General features: G+C 39.3%; 1 protein-coding gene across 1 annotated transcript; it reads right to left on the bottom strand.

The window, feature by feature from the left end:
- Positions 1–2,854: 2,854 nt before the first annotated feature.
- Positions 2,855–12,571, bottom strand: LOC119551269 (5-hydroxytryptamine receptor 1A). Its single transcript, XM_037860529.1, has 8 exons — positions 12,350–12,571; positions 12,164–12,289; positions 10,721–10,837; positions 7,732–7,804; positions 7,143–7,642; positions 6,025–6,156; positions 5,742–5,867; positions 2,855–5,070 (listed from the first exon to the last, which is right to left on the bottom strand). Exons 1-8 carry the CDS (start codon positions 12,569–12,571, stop codon positions 4,330–4,332), a joined length of 2,037 nt encoding a protein of 678 aa, XP_037716457.1. The 3' UTR covers positions 2,855–4,329.
- Positions 12,572–12,807: the final 236 nt, after the last annotated feature.

The raw sequence follows: 12,807 nt of genomic DNA, 5'->3' as shown, positions 1-12,807 counted from the left end.
TTGCAGGTCGTTCCCGTGGGAACATTGTAAGTATAGAGCTTTCCGTTTTTTAGAAGACTATAAAAACTTTAAAATAATGCTCCATTTCAATTTACTCCCATGTATGCTTACTGAAAACGAAATATAACAGTCTATCTATTTTTTTGACATTATTTATCCGATCGTTCATATGGCAGCTATATAAAGAAGTCGTCCGATTTTATTTTTTATTCGGAGTTCTGAAATGTTTTAAATAATTATAATGACAAGAGTAGAAGTTAATATGTCAAAACAAGGAAGAACGCTATAGTCGAGTACCTCGACTATCAGATACCCGTTACTCAGGTAAAGGGACCAAAGGAAAATGGAGATATGCAAGCAGCAAATGCGCCACATACCGGCGGTAGACAGATTTAAGCGTTGTGGGCGTTAGAGTGGGCGTGGCAAACTTTTTTTTAGATCAATCGATAGGTATTGACAAGACCAATACATTTCAGTTAAAATTTTTTATCTAGCATGAAAATTGTGGGCGCCACAGATTTGGGCGGAATCTAAATCTGAAATCATGTTTCTCTATCTTTGATATTTTCCGAGATATCCGCGTTCATATTTACGATTTTTTGAAGTTTGTGGGCGGTTTGTGGGCGTTAAAGTGGGCATGACTTTTTTTTAGGTCAATCGGTAGGTATTGATGAGAACAACACATTTCAGTTAAAATTTTTGTTCTAGCATCAAAACTGTAGGAGCCACAGTTTTGCGCGGTTTGTGGGCGTTAGAGTGGGCGTGGCACTCTACTGAAACAAACTTGCGCTGCGCAGGAATCTCAGGAATCTGCATGCCTAATCCCAGTATTGTAGCTCTTATAGTTTCCGAGATCTCAGCGTTCATACGGACAGACGGACAGACGGACAGACGGACAGACGGACATGGCTAGATCGACTCGGCTAGTGATCCTGATCAAGAATATATATACTTTATGGGGTCGGAAACGCTTCCTTCTGCCTGTTACATACTTTTCGACGAATCTAGTATACCCTTTTACTCTACGAGTAACGGGTATAAAAATAAGTATTGATAACATTTATAAATTTAAAAAAATAAATTTTTTTTGATAATTCCTATGGGAGCTGTAGGATATAGTTGTCCGATCCGGCTCGATCCGACTTATATGTATAACACCTGCAATAGAAATAAGACTTTTGGGATAGTTTTATCCCTTTTAGCATAGAAACGGAGAGACGGATATGGATAGATCGACTCGTTTAGTGATGCTGATTTATATTATATATACTTTATGGGGTCGGAAACTTCCCCTTCACTGCGTTGCAAACTTCTGAATGAAATCAATATACCCTCTGCAAGTGTATAAAAATAAATATGTAAAATAATAATAATAAGATATATATATAATATATATATATGGATGTAGGTAGTCAATTTCATTCGACTTTTGATAAATTCCAATCCCACTGCGGGAGTACTTACTCTTATGAAAAATTTTCCAGTAAATCAGCGAGTCAAATCAGATTTGATTGTTGGAACTATGCATCATTACCCAAGATAATGCATTCATAAATCTATATGCGAATATTTTAAAAATTAAAATAGAGCACTTATCGGTTATGATAAAAAAATCACTCCACAGTAAAGAATATTAGAATACTAAGAAGCACGAAATAAGTATCCCATGGGTTTATTTATATAATTATACCTAACCGTAAACCGAATTGCATTAAAACATTTAGTAATTAGAAAACTGATGGCTTTTAAAAGTTTATATTCGGGAAAAGTTTGTAGCTGCATTAAATTAAGCAAACATTTCAAATTGAATAACAACAAAAAGCAGCAACTATTCACATCTGAATTACTCGTATTTCACGAGAGATTCGTATAATTTGCGCAATTAATTTCCGTCATAAATCGCATTTGAGGCCTGAAAACTGTTCCATTGCGGCAAATGATACTTTGCCCATCCGCAATTAGATGAACCCCAATTAGTGTTAATCAAATTAGGCAAAAACCCTGGTGGAGAGGGACCAAATGGTGCACAATCCAATTCCCGACAGGCGTCAAATTATACAGAAAACTCAGATGGCGAACAAATGGGAATCAGGGAAGAAAAACGAAAAGTTGACTTTCATGCGAAAAGTTTTTTCGCAGCTTTTCATGGCTGTGGGGCGTGTGAATTCCTGCACCAAAATTTTCCAGAGGAGGGTTACGAAAAGGGGGCGCCGTAGGCGTGGTCAGACGGCAAACACCGGCGATTATTGTTACAAAATGCAGCGGAGCGTGTAATTTTTCGGCCCCGAAAGAAACGCAAAAGAATCCACATCCACATCCAGATTCAGTTTGAGATTCAAATTGCCAAAGAAACCGTTGCCTCGTGGGAAAAGAGGGGGAAAAACGCGGCTTCTGAAAATTGTTTTGCGAAAATTAGTTTTCAAACTTTTCTTGTTCGTTTATCTTGCATTTCTGACGGTCTTCTTTTGGCTCTTTTCCTTTTTCCCTTCGTGGCCAAATGAAAATCTAAACGCAGTATGCGATATTAATTTGCATTTGAGCCTCGTTGTCATCTGGGGGATTGGCATTCGGAGTTCGTGGAGAAACCCTGACACAATAAAAATCAAATTTGAATAATTTTTAATTTATTTAAGAACGCTTCGGTCGAGTTTTGTCGGTGTTTTCGTATGTAATTGGGCTTTCTGTTGTTGTTACTTTTTTGTGGATCCATTTGTTGGCTTCCTCTTTAAACGATTCCATCGTAATTGGCCTGAAATTACCTTTTGAGTGAGCCAGTAGAAAAACAAACTTTATGCAAATCGTTTTAGTGATATTTATTTATTTCGATTTGAATCATTTTTTTTTTTTTGCCTATTTATAATACTTTTTATTACACATCTCGCGTTAAATTAACTAAAATTAGACGTACTTAAACTGTAAAATTTATTTTGCTTTAACTATTACATTACTTAGCTACAAATTAAAAATGATTCAACAATAATGTTCACACCAACCGACTTAAATTCTTGACAATCACAAAGTTAGGATTTGATTTTGATTTGTAGAACAGTGAGTAATTTGGTATACGACTCGAGCTATGGAACTAGAACTATGATTAACCACAACGCTTTAAGGTCCGCCAATATTAGAGAGACTACCTATGTAGATCCTTAATTCTTAAGTGGTAAAGAATGGGGGTGAATGGGGGTATTCCGAATTTCGAGCGGGATCTGAGAGGAAAGTCTGATATCTCTTTGTTTTCTTATGCTCCTGGGCTTCTGAGGGCACAGAAGAAGCCAACCAAGTTGGCCAAAACCATTTACCATACATATTCTATGTCTAATTTAGCCGATGCACAAATACACAACAGTTACGATTAATTTATATGTATTTTTTGGTTGGGAAACTCAGGGTATCACAAACATTGAATGAACACTTACTATGGTTAACGTATGCTTAACTTTTCGATTGGAGGGGCGTAGTTTTTCAAGTAGTCCCTAGAGAGGGGACTTACTATACAGAAGGCCAACGCTCAAAGTAGAAAAGGGAGCAGTTCAGCTAATGAGATTTGGATGTCTTCAAGATGCCATTATTTTTATTGGATCTTTGTAGGCTATCACTTTCACAGATTTTTAAGTTTTTACTTTTAACAAAACATATTTTTGTTAAGTGATGATGTTAGGGATTAGCTGAACCCTACACTGAAAAATGAAATTTGCCCTGAATTTTAGCATTCGGAGTTAAAGACAATCTATTTTAAGTTTTATAAACGAATATCTTTTATCCAGTATTTTAACTTGGTTTGAAAATATGTAAAATGTTTCTTATTTTTAGATATAGACTCCAAATTTCTAAAATTCAGGGAAAATACAATTTTGAGTGTAATAGATCAAAAGAAAATGCTTCTTACAACCTATTCCGCTTTACTGAGACATCTGGGAAACTGAAACTCCGACTTGCCCCCATATGATCTTCTAGTTCTTAAGCCTAATAGACAACACACATATTATGTTTTGCTCATGCGATATTATATAGACACTCACACGCACATACACCTAAGGAATCTTAAAGATACTCGCTCGATCTTGATCTCACTCCCTAAACTTCGCATGGTTAGAACTTTTACCTGGGGGAACCCCAGATCCTGGTAACCTACTTGCGATACTCCGCCATCGGGAATCCTGATTTCTCCGGCGGAGGACTGTGGCAGGCGGCGCGAATCCGGCTAAATCGCAGACTGCCCGTGTGCGGATGACTCCTAATCCTGGCCTGCTGGTGCAGCGGATGGTGCGAGCACTTGGCCTGCCTGGCCAGCAGTTGGTTCTTGGCCAAGATCACGTCCTCGGCGTACTAGATGTCCGGAATGCTGCGCCCGCAGGAGAGCTTGCCGGAGGATTCCCCGCCATCCAGAGCTCCTCCACCATTGGCGGCCTTGCTTTTGGCACAGTTGACATCGTGATGGAAGAGATGCTCACACAATTTGGGCTCCGAGTTGGAGAACTTGCCCAGTTCTGCGGCGGTGGCCGCCTGGCTGAGATTCAGATTCAGCTGGAGATCGCTGGCCTTGCTGAAGGAGGTGGTCTGCTGATGGTGCTGCTGCGGCTGGTGGAGCTGATGGACCAGGTGGTGGGTGTAGGGCAGGTGGGGCGGCAGGTTCTTCTGCATGGCACTCAAATTGCCCGAGCTGACGGTTCTCTCCAGGATCTCGCCCCAGTACTTCTCGGACAGGCCCTCGATGTCGGGTCGCGTGGTGGAGAAGGCCTCCTGGTGGCCATGGATGCCGATTCCAGTGCCCCGGATGTACTGGGAGGCACTGCGACTCAAACTGTTGGCCCTGGAGCGGGCACAAATCCCTAGGACAGAGCCACCAATCGAACTGGCCACTCCTCCAACTCCGCCTGAACTGGCTGTCCCATTACCTCCTCCTCCGCCTCCTCCTCCGCCGCCGCTGGATGAACCTCCTCCTCCGCCTCCTGGTGGACGGGATGATGGCGGTTCCGGGGGAATCGGAAGCGTTGTGATTTCGAAATCGTTAGCATTGATGTGACAACAGCCTGATTTGTGCTCGGGCGTATCCTCTTGGGGGAAGCACTGAAATTGAAGTGGAGAAGGGAAAAAAGAGGGGACTATCATAAATTTCGACTCGCACAAAAATTAATAAGGATTTTAAATTCGCATTTATTCTGGCAGAGCACAAGGTTGGGCCATAAATATTCCACAGACTGACCCCCAGTTCTCGCCGGAAGTAAATCATGCAACTTGACTGGGCTTACCCAAAATAGAATCAGGGATTTTTGGCATGATGCGGGGCTTGGGGGTTACTATGGAGCGATGGGAATACTAGGGGTTGTAAATGCCGCTTTGGATTTGCTCTTTCATAATTCAAAATCACTTTGCTGTGTCTGTTGATTGTTTACTTTGCTGGAGCCAGTCTGCCAGTTTCCTGAAGCTTACACCTTTGGTTTAGTAGATTTATGGTGTGGGTTTTTGGGGGTCAAAAGGGTAGCTGTTTTTGTGTGTTCTTGCAAAGTTTTGCGTTGTGCAACATGAAAATATGCGAGCTGCACATCCTGCACTTGGTTGAAGTAGCCATATTTGGGAGTCATATTCGGGTAGTTCTGGGCTTTTGGGGCGTTTGCAATAGGGATAAGCGAATCAATCAATCAGAGCTTATGACAGATTTGCTGCTAAAAACAGACAGTGAACATCGCTCCAGATCAGATACGCTGTAAATTAACCCCAAAAATAGGAGAAAAACTCACTTTGTTCGGCATCAGTTGGCGACTCAGTCGGCGGAAGTCGGAGTTCAGCAGCCAGTACATGAAGGGGTTCCACAAACTATTGCTCAGCGCCGTCCAGGTGACCAGGAAATCGAGAAAAGGCGGTAGCTGTAGTCAGGGATAGATAGAAATATCACGGAATGTCACAAAATCACAAGTGATGAGCACGACGTGGCCGCATTACGTATGCGCCGCGTTGTACGCCACGAAAAGCGGACTAAATATTAATCCAATGGATAGTGGACAATGGTTTATAGACACTTGCCTTGGATCCCGTGCAGGCAGTGACTATCTCCTGGATCGTCCACGGAGTGACCATTACTATGAAACCCAGCGAAATGGCAGCCATCGAACGTGAGGTGGATCCGCTTGAGTTCTTCTCCTGGATGGGGACAATCTGGGGGAATGTTTACAAAGTGTTTTTCAATAGTGACAATTAAATTTTCTTCGATTTATTTATAAGCTAATATATATTAGATTAATGTGATTAATATAAAATTTATTTAACAAATTAAGTGACCTTGATAGTACCACATAAGATATAATATGTAAATTGTTAAAACTTTGTAATCACTATAGATCATTTTATTTATTTTATTTAAATATTATTATAGATGGATATTTATTTACATTCATTTTAGTCTTCTGTAGCTAGTTTGTTTAAAGTGAACTTTTTAAGCTACTGTAAAATAAATGAAAAGTCGCTTCTGTAACTTATTAAATATGATGCTCTTGAAAACCTAAATTTATATCATAAATCATTTTCAAAAAAGAAAAAAAAAAAACCTTTTTAAAATATTAAGTGACCTTAATAATGCCACATAAGATATTATATGTGAATTGGTAAAACTTTGGATTCACTATAGATCATTATATTTATTGTACCTAAATATTATTATAGATGGACATTTATTTGCATTCCTTTTAGTCTTCTGTAGCAAGTTAGTTCAAAGTGAACTTTTTAAGCTACTGTAAATTAAATGAAAAGCCCCTTCTGTAACTTCTTAAATATAAAGCTCTTGAAAACCCAAATTCATATCATAAATCATTTTTAAATAAGAAAACTAACCAAAGTAACTTTTCTATTCCAAGCCCTTTTTAAATGGAAAAAGTTTTAGTTGAACTTTTGGAATTTAATTTAATAAGCTCGAACCAATATATGAAAACTGTAAAATATCCATGGCAAATACTGCATATGTTGTTTAGTCTTTTTGGGCTTAAGCGATGCATACTGATAGCTTTAACAATTTGTTTGCCGAAGCAAATTCTATTTACTGCTAACTTAATCCCCAACTCGCTCGCTTGAACAAACTGTTTTGGAGCCTGGGAGCGGGAATGGAAACCACCTGGCCAGCTGACCACCTGGCCACCTGGCCAACTCACCTTTTTGGTAATCTTGTTTGTCATGTTCGGCATGCCGGCCAGTCCCATGCTCATGGCCATGCTGAGATGGCCCAAATGATGGTGGGGATGTCCTGGGTGTCCTGGATGATGGGGGTGGCTGGGATGGCTGGGATGACTGGGATGACTAGGGGGATGTCCTGGGTGGTGCGAGTGGCCATGGTAGAGGTGCGAGTGCATCCCCGCCTGCTGCTGATGGTGTTGCTGCTGCTGGTGGTGTTGATGCTGCTGATGTTGCTGATGCATCTGGAGCTGCTGGGCGGCGGTGGGATGTGGATGGGGATGGGGATGATGGGCGGCTGCTGTTAGGGGCATGGTCGGATCGTTCAGCCGGAAGCGGCTCATGTGGAAGCTGGAGCCGTAGCAGTACATCAGCACCATCGTCGTGGGAAAGTAGAGGGCGCACGTCGACAATATCCTGTACGAGGGCTTGCTGTAGAAGGGCTCGCAGGCCATTAGACCCGTATTGTTGAAGTAGTAACCTGTGTTGTACAGCGTATAAAGTATCTTATAGTTTGACATGTTCGAGGGCATATTGATATGGCAGGCTAATCACAAGGCATCTGCTCACCTTTGGGCAGCACCAGAAAGCCAAACACCGTCAGGCTGATAATCCAGGTTAAGCTCAGTATGGCCACACAGCCCTGTAAAATGAATACACAATTAGTGGGTCCTATTTCCGACAGGTGTGGCTTGATTTATTACTAAGGGAGAACTTGTAAGCACGTTTCCACTGCAATCCGATTTATTTTAAAAATCATGGCAACCTAAATATGATTAAATGATTAAGTACATAAAATGTTGTCATAAAGCCTTGAAGGTTGGAAGTAGCTAGAGAGATTGTTTCTCATAAGTTTGAAATGGTCTCCTTACTTTCAACGAAGTAAATATTTTACAGATATTCGGGTTTCTTAAACAAAACAAAAAGCTGTCATAATCATAACATACTTTGATTTCTATTGCTCCTTCCTATTTTTCAATAGTGGTTAAATTTTGAATATTAAATTAGTAAACTTTGGAAGCAGTTCTTGGACTTCCAACTCTCTAATTTGGAAAGATTCCATTTGCTTGCACTGCACCTTTCATCTGACAATCAACAACGGTTGCCAAAAAGGCCAAAAATGGAATTACAAAGTTTTGGTTATGCTGAAATGACTGGGTGAAGGGTGTCGACCACAGAGGGAAAGCGATACTTCCGCTCTTTGGAAAATGGAAAAGTGCTGCCACAATCGTAACTGACTGACTGAGTTACTAAATGCAGCACTCTGACGGGTGGAATACAGGGGAATTCAGTCCTGTCCACCTGCAAAAAACGAGAATGCTCCCATCCAAAGTGGCAGAAAGTCCGGGCAGAAAAAAAAGGGGAGACACAACTTTTGTCTGTGTCTCTTTGAAATGGACCATGGCTGTGATTAATTTAATTTACGCTATTATATTTAAAACTTTTACGACAAACAACAACCAAAAGTCAGAGAGGCCAAACAGTAGGAAAATATTTTCTGAAATGTAAATATTTTATAAAGCTGCAATGCAGAAGTTTTCTGTAGAGCGTTTCATATTAATAATATGGGCATTACAAAAAATTGAATATAAATTGGATTGGTGAGGAAGTCAAAAGTTTAGTTCATATAATAACTTCCATAATTTATTAACTTCTTGTCATTGCAAAAAGAAAATAATCATAAGTCAAGATGAATTTTTCAAGACTGCATTTGAATTTATGGCACTTTTAAAAGTGAGCGAAAACGAAAGTCAAAAGTTCCCGATGCCATTACCAAGTTCCGCCGAGCATTGGTTTTTCTTGCAGCCAAAGCATTCCACATTCAGCATCCATTTATTAATTTTTGACATTTTTACAAATGAAGGCGTGGCACTGTGCCAATTTAGCCCACTGGCCCCATTTTGTGGGCCAGATGGCGGGGTGAAAAAATACCGAAAGGGCGCCGATTCTCAAAGCAAAAAAACAAGCGGCGCAATTTTATGTAAATTTATTTTTCACTATTGGTATTTCTCGGTTTACCCATTGTTTTATTTTCGGCCTGATTGTGTTTTCTTTTATTAGTTTAAGTTACGACTTTTTCAAACAACTACAGGCCAACAAGAAAATTGAGACTTAATCCGAGCGGAAAATACGTTGATTACATTTCGAGTGGTTTTGGATGCCTTGCTTTATTTTTCAAAGGGTTTAATTTAATTGAAAGAAAATGTTTGAGAAAAATGTGTAATATCATGTAGTGATAAATTTGTCTGCCATAGTTATGTACAGAAAATTAAATCTGTGTATTATTTGTACTGTCTACAATGTTTAAGGAATAACATTTGATCGTTAAAAAGATTATTTAAGAGTACCACTTTTGTATAAAATAAATAAAACTAAAATAATAATAATAAAATGAATGGTATATCTGGTAAATTATTTTATAGGTTCCTATTTAATGTACATTTTATAAAACGTTGGTAATAAAATATGAAAAATCATATGTAACATTTGCGTACCGAAGATAAAATCTAAAAGATTTAGTATATTATTTAATTGTGATAAAGCTTACATTGCAGTATCACTTATTTTTTAAACACTCAAAACCAGGAGAAAAAATCGAATAAAATTATAAATAAAATAAATATAAAATATTTTAAAAATTCTCAATCATATTATTTTATACATAACATGTATTTAGAAGTATATGCATTTATAAAAAGGTATATAAGGTTTATAGATTTTGTTGATTTATTAATGTTGAACGTAGTTTAAGGTTTCTAAACAAACATTCCTAGTACTTTTTATTAATAAATCATGGATAACTTTCGTTTCTCTTCAGTTTGGCACTCATTTGGGGCAAGGACATTCGCTCTTCGGTGTCCTTAGCCGACTCCTGGCTGCCTGGTTCTCGTTTTGTTTACTGTCCGGGAGCCATAAATTACGTGGCCGGGGAACGGGATTGGGATTGGGATTGGGAAGGGGAAATAGAGTTGGTATCTCGTTTGCTGCTCCTTGCTCCTTGGCCCTGCTTGCGGTTTCCGTGGGAGGTGCCGCTTCATTTGCCTGCCCTCGTCCTGGAAAAGGACTTTGCTGTGGTCGTCGCCCTTTCGCCGAAGTCATTGCGCGTAAAAAATCTCTAGGCCAACTTTACCCTCCCTTTTTTTTTATCCCTATTTTATACACTTTTCGAATGTCTATACGACTTGGCTGTCGTATTTTTTGTTGGTTTTTGCCAACTTTGCTTTTTCATTCTTTACGATGCTTTGTTTTGCACTTGCTCTTTGCCACTGCCCCACCCATTTTTGTGGCCTTATTTTTTTGCTTGTTTAATGACTGTCAAGCAGCTTAAAGCCCATTATCCTTATTTATGCTTGCGTAATTGGCTCGTGGACAATATTGTGTAGTTTTCCCATTGTTATAGACGATTTTTATTGGCGCGTGATTTCTTGTAATTACGCCAACGCATTGTTTATCGTCCTTGAGCGGGCATAAGCATAATAAGATAGGAATCTGCGGAGAGCGTGCCTTATCCGCGGAAACCGAAAAAGTATTATATATGATATCATGAGATATATCTCACCTTCTTGCTGGAGTGCTGGTAGTAGCGCCGCGGATGCAGGGCACACATATATCTGTCGACGGCCATGCAAACCAGGATGACGGCGCTCTGCTGGGAAAGTGCGCCGCGCAGCAGAGCCTGAAAAATGCGGAAAATTCGGAAAATGCGTTAGTGCTAGTTTAGAAGTTTATTATTTGCATTAGGGGTTTTTTTTTCGTGAAAAACTTTTCTGCCCAGCAGAGGCGAAATGAAAAACTTGTAATGGAATTTTTCCCGGCGTCAGAATAGAACAGCTAATATGAAGATTATTAATCGTCAATATGTGCTGAATAACAGTTAGTTATGCGGGGAATGCGTGTATGTTTTATCAATAATCTAGGAAAGGCAATAGCAATTTGTATTTTATGGGTAAACTATGTTAGAGATGCCCTCTATCTGATAGAAGCAGAAGCTGTAAGCTACTAGAAAAATATAGTTGAAGAGAGTAACATTTAATTTAATATTATTTTCTATTGTCTGATTTAAGATACGAGTATATGGTATTCATATTAATATACATTAAATATAATAATCTTTCTCTCTGAAAATTAGTTTATTAACCATATGGCAGTCAACCCTTCTGAATCTAATCTAGGAATTCTATTGTCTGATTTAAGATATATGGTATTCATTTTAATATACATTAAATATAATAATCTTTCTCTCTGAAAATTAGTTTATTAACCAAATGGCAGTCAACCCTTCTGAATCTAATCTAGGAAAGCAATAAACACTTCCATGTAATTGAATGTAAAATTGTTTTAGAAGCAGTGAGCTACTAGAGGAACCTTTTAATACAATTTTCTAATAACTTGATATTGATATACATTAAATATAATCATGTTTCTGTCTGAACATTAGTTAAATAAGCATATGTCAGTGAAAACAGTCTACTACTTATCACATATTCTGCATCTAAACCCTGCTGATTCAGCAATAATTGAATGGAAAACCGTTTTAGAGATACCATCTAATAAAAGCAGAAGCTGTGAGCTTCTAGAAGAACCTTTTAATGTAATGTTCTATTGATTGAATTTAGAATATATGTTATCAATATTAATATACATTTAATATAATCATGTTTCTCTCTAAACAATAGTTAATTAACCATATGGCAGTGATAACAGCCTATTTGTCACACCTTTTGCATCTGAACCAAGCTGGTTTACCACTTAATCCTTCGCACACTTGACCATGTTAACATTAGCATTACACATTGTTCCGACGGTTAATCGGAATACCTCGTAACCATCTCCGTCGCTTATGTCCTTTAATTACCGGGCATTGTGAAGAGAGTTAATTGACCGCAATGGCAAAACAGACACAAACGGGAAACCGTCGTTCTCCAACAAATTATCGCATATCCGCCCAACCTGTTGACCCACCCCAGAACCACTCCACCTGACCCCCTCCAGAACCACTCACCTGTATCTGACAGAAGATCTCTCCGTATGGCCAGCAGTGAAACAATGCCGGCATTAGACCGAATGGTGTAATTAACAGACCAATTGTCAGGTCATTCAGAGCCAGCGAGGTGAGCAGATAGCGGGGCTAAACAAGATGTACAGGGGGGTTAAGGCTGGGTAAGCCGGTGACTCATCCGCATCTCACCTGTTGGTGTATGTAGGCCGCATAGCGGCGATTGTTGATGACGAAGATGACCAGGCAGTTGGCCCCGATGACGCCCAGTGTCAGGACCAGAATCAGCACCGCCTCGATCGTCTCCGCAATGCCTATGTGGGCGATGAAGTTGTGGCCCGAGTAGCGCGGGTGTGAGCAACTGGAGTTCTTCACGGCGGGCGCTACCAGGAGAGAGCCAGTCTTAAGATCCATGGCAGGGCTGGAAAGGGATACGAAAATGGTGTGAAACGGAGTCCTTTTTCAAAACAAAGATTAATATCATTTAGTAAAATTGCAACTCATTTATAAAGCTGTGTAAAAGTATGCAGCATTATATTTCCATTGAAAAAGATGGCATTTTTTAACAGATACCCTTAGGGCTTTTTAAACACAGCTTATCGCTTTTAAAAATATTTTGTATCTTGTCCTTAAGTCAGGAAAAATCAGTG

The sequence above is a fragment of the Drosophila subpulchrella genome, chromosome 2R (assembly GCF_014743375.2).
Source record: "Drosophila subpulchrella strain 33 F10 #4 breed RU33 chromosome 2R, RU_Dsub_v1.1 Primary Assembly, whole genome shotgun sequence".
Classification (NCBI taxonomy): Eukaryota; Metazoa; Arthropoda; class Insecta; order Diptera; family Drosophilidae; genus Drosophila; species Drosophila subpulchrella.
Note: the sequence above shows the minus strand (reverse complement) of the source record. Positions and strands in the feature narration are given on the sequence as shown.

Bases quoted from the DNA above. Each gene is read 5' to 3' on its own strand.
- LOC119551269 (XM_037860529.1), bottom strand. From the start codon at position 12,571: ATGGATCTTAAGACTGGCTCTCTCCTGGTAGCGCCCGCCGTGAAGAAC. The intron at 7,643-7,731 runs GTGAGCAGATGC...TGTACAACACAG, and splicing joins CTTTCTGGTGCTGCCCAAAG to GTTACTACTTCAACAATACG. The intron at 6,157-7,142 runs GTGAGTTGGCCA...ACATTCCCCCAG, and splicing joins CAAACAAGATTACCAAAAAG to ATTGTCCCCATCCAGGAGAA.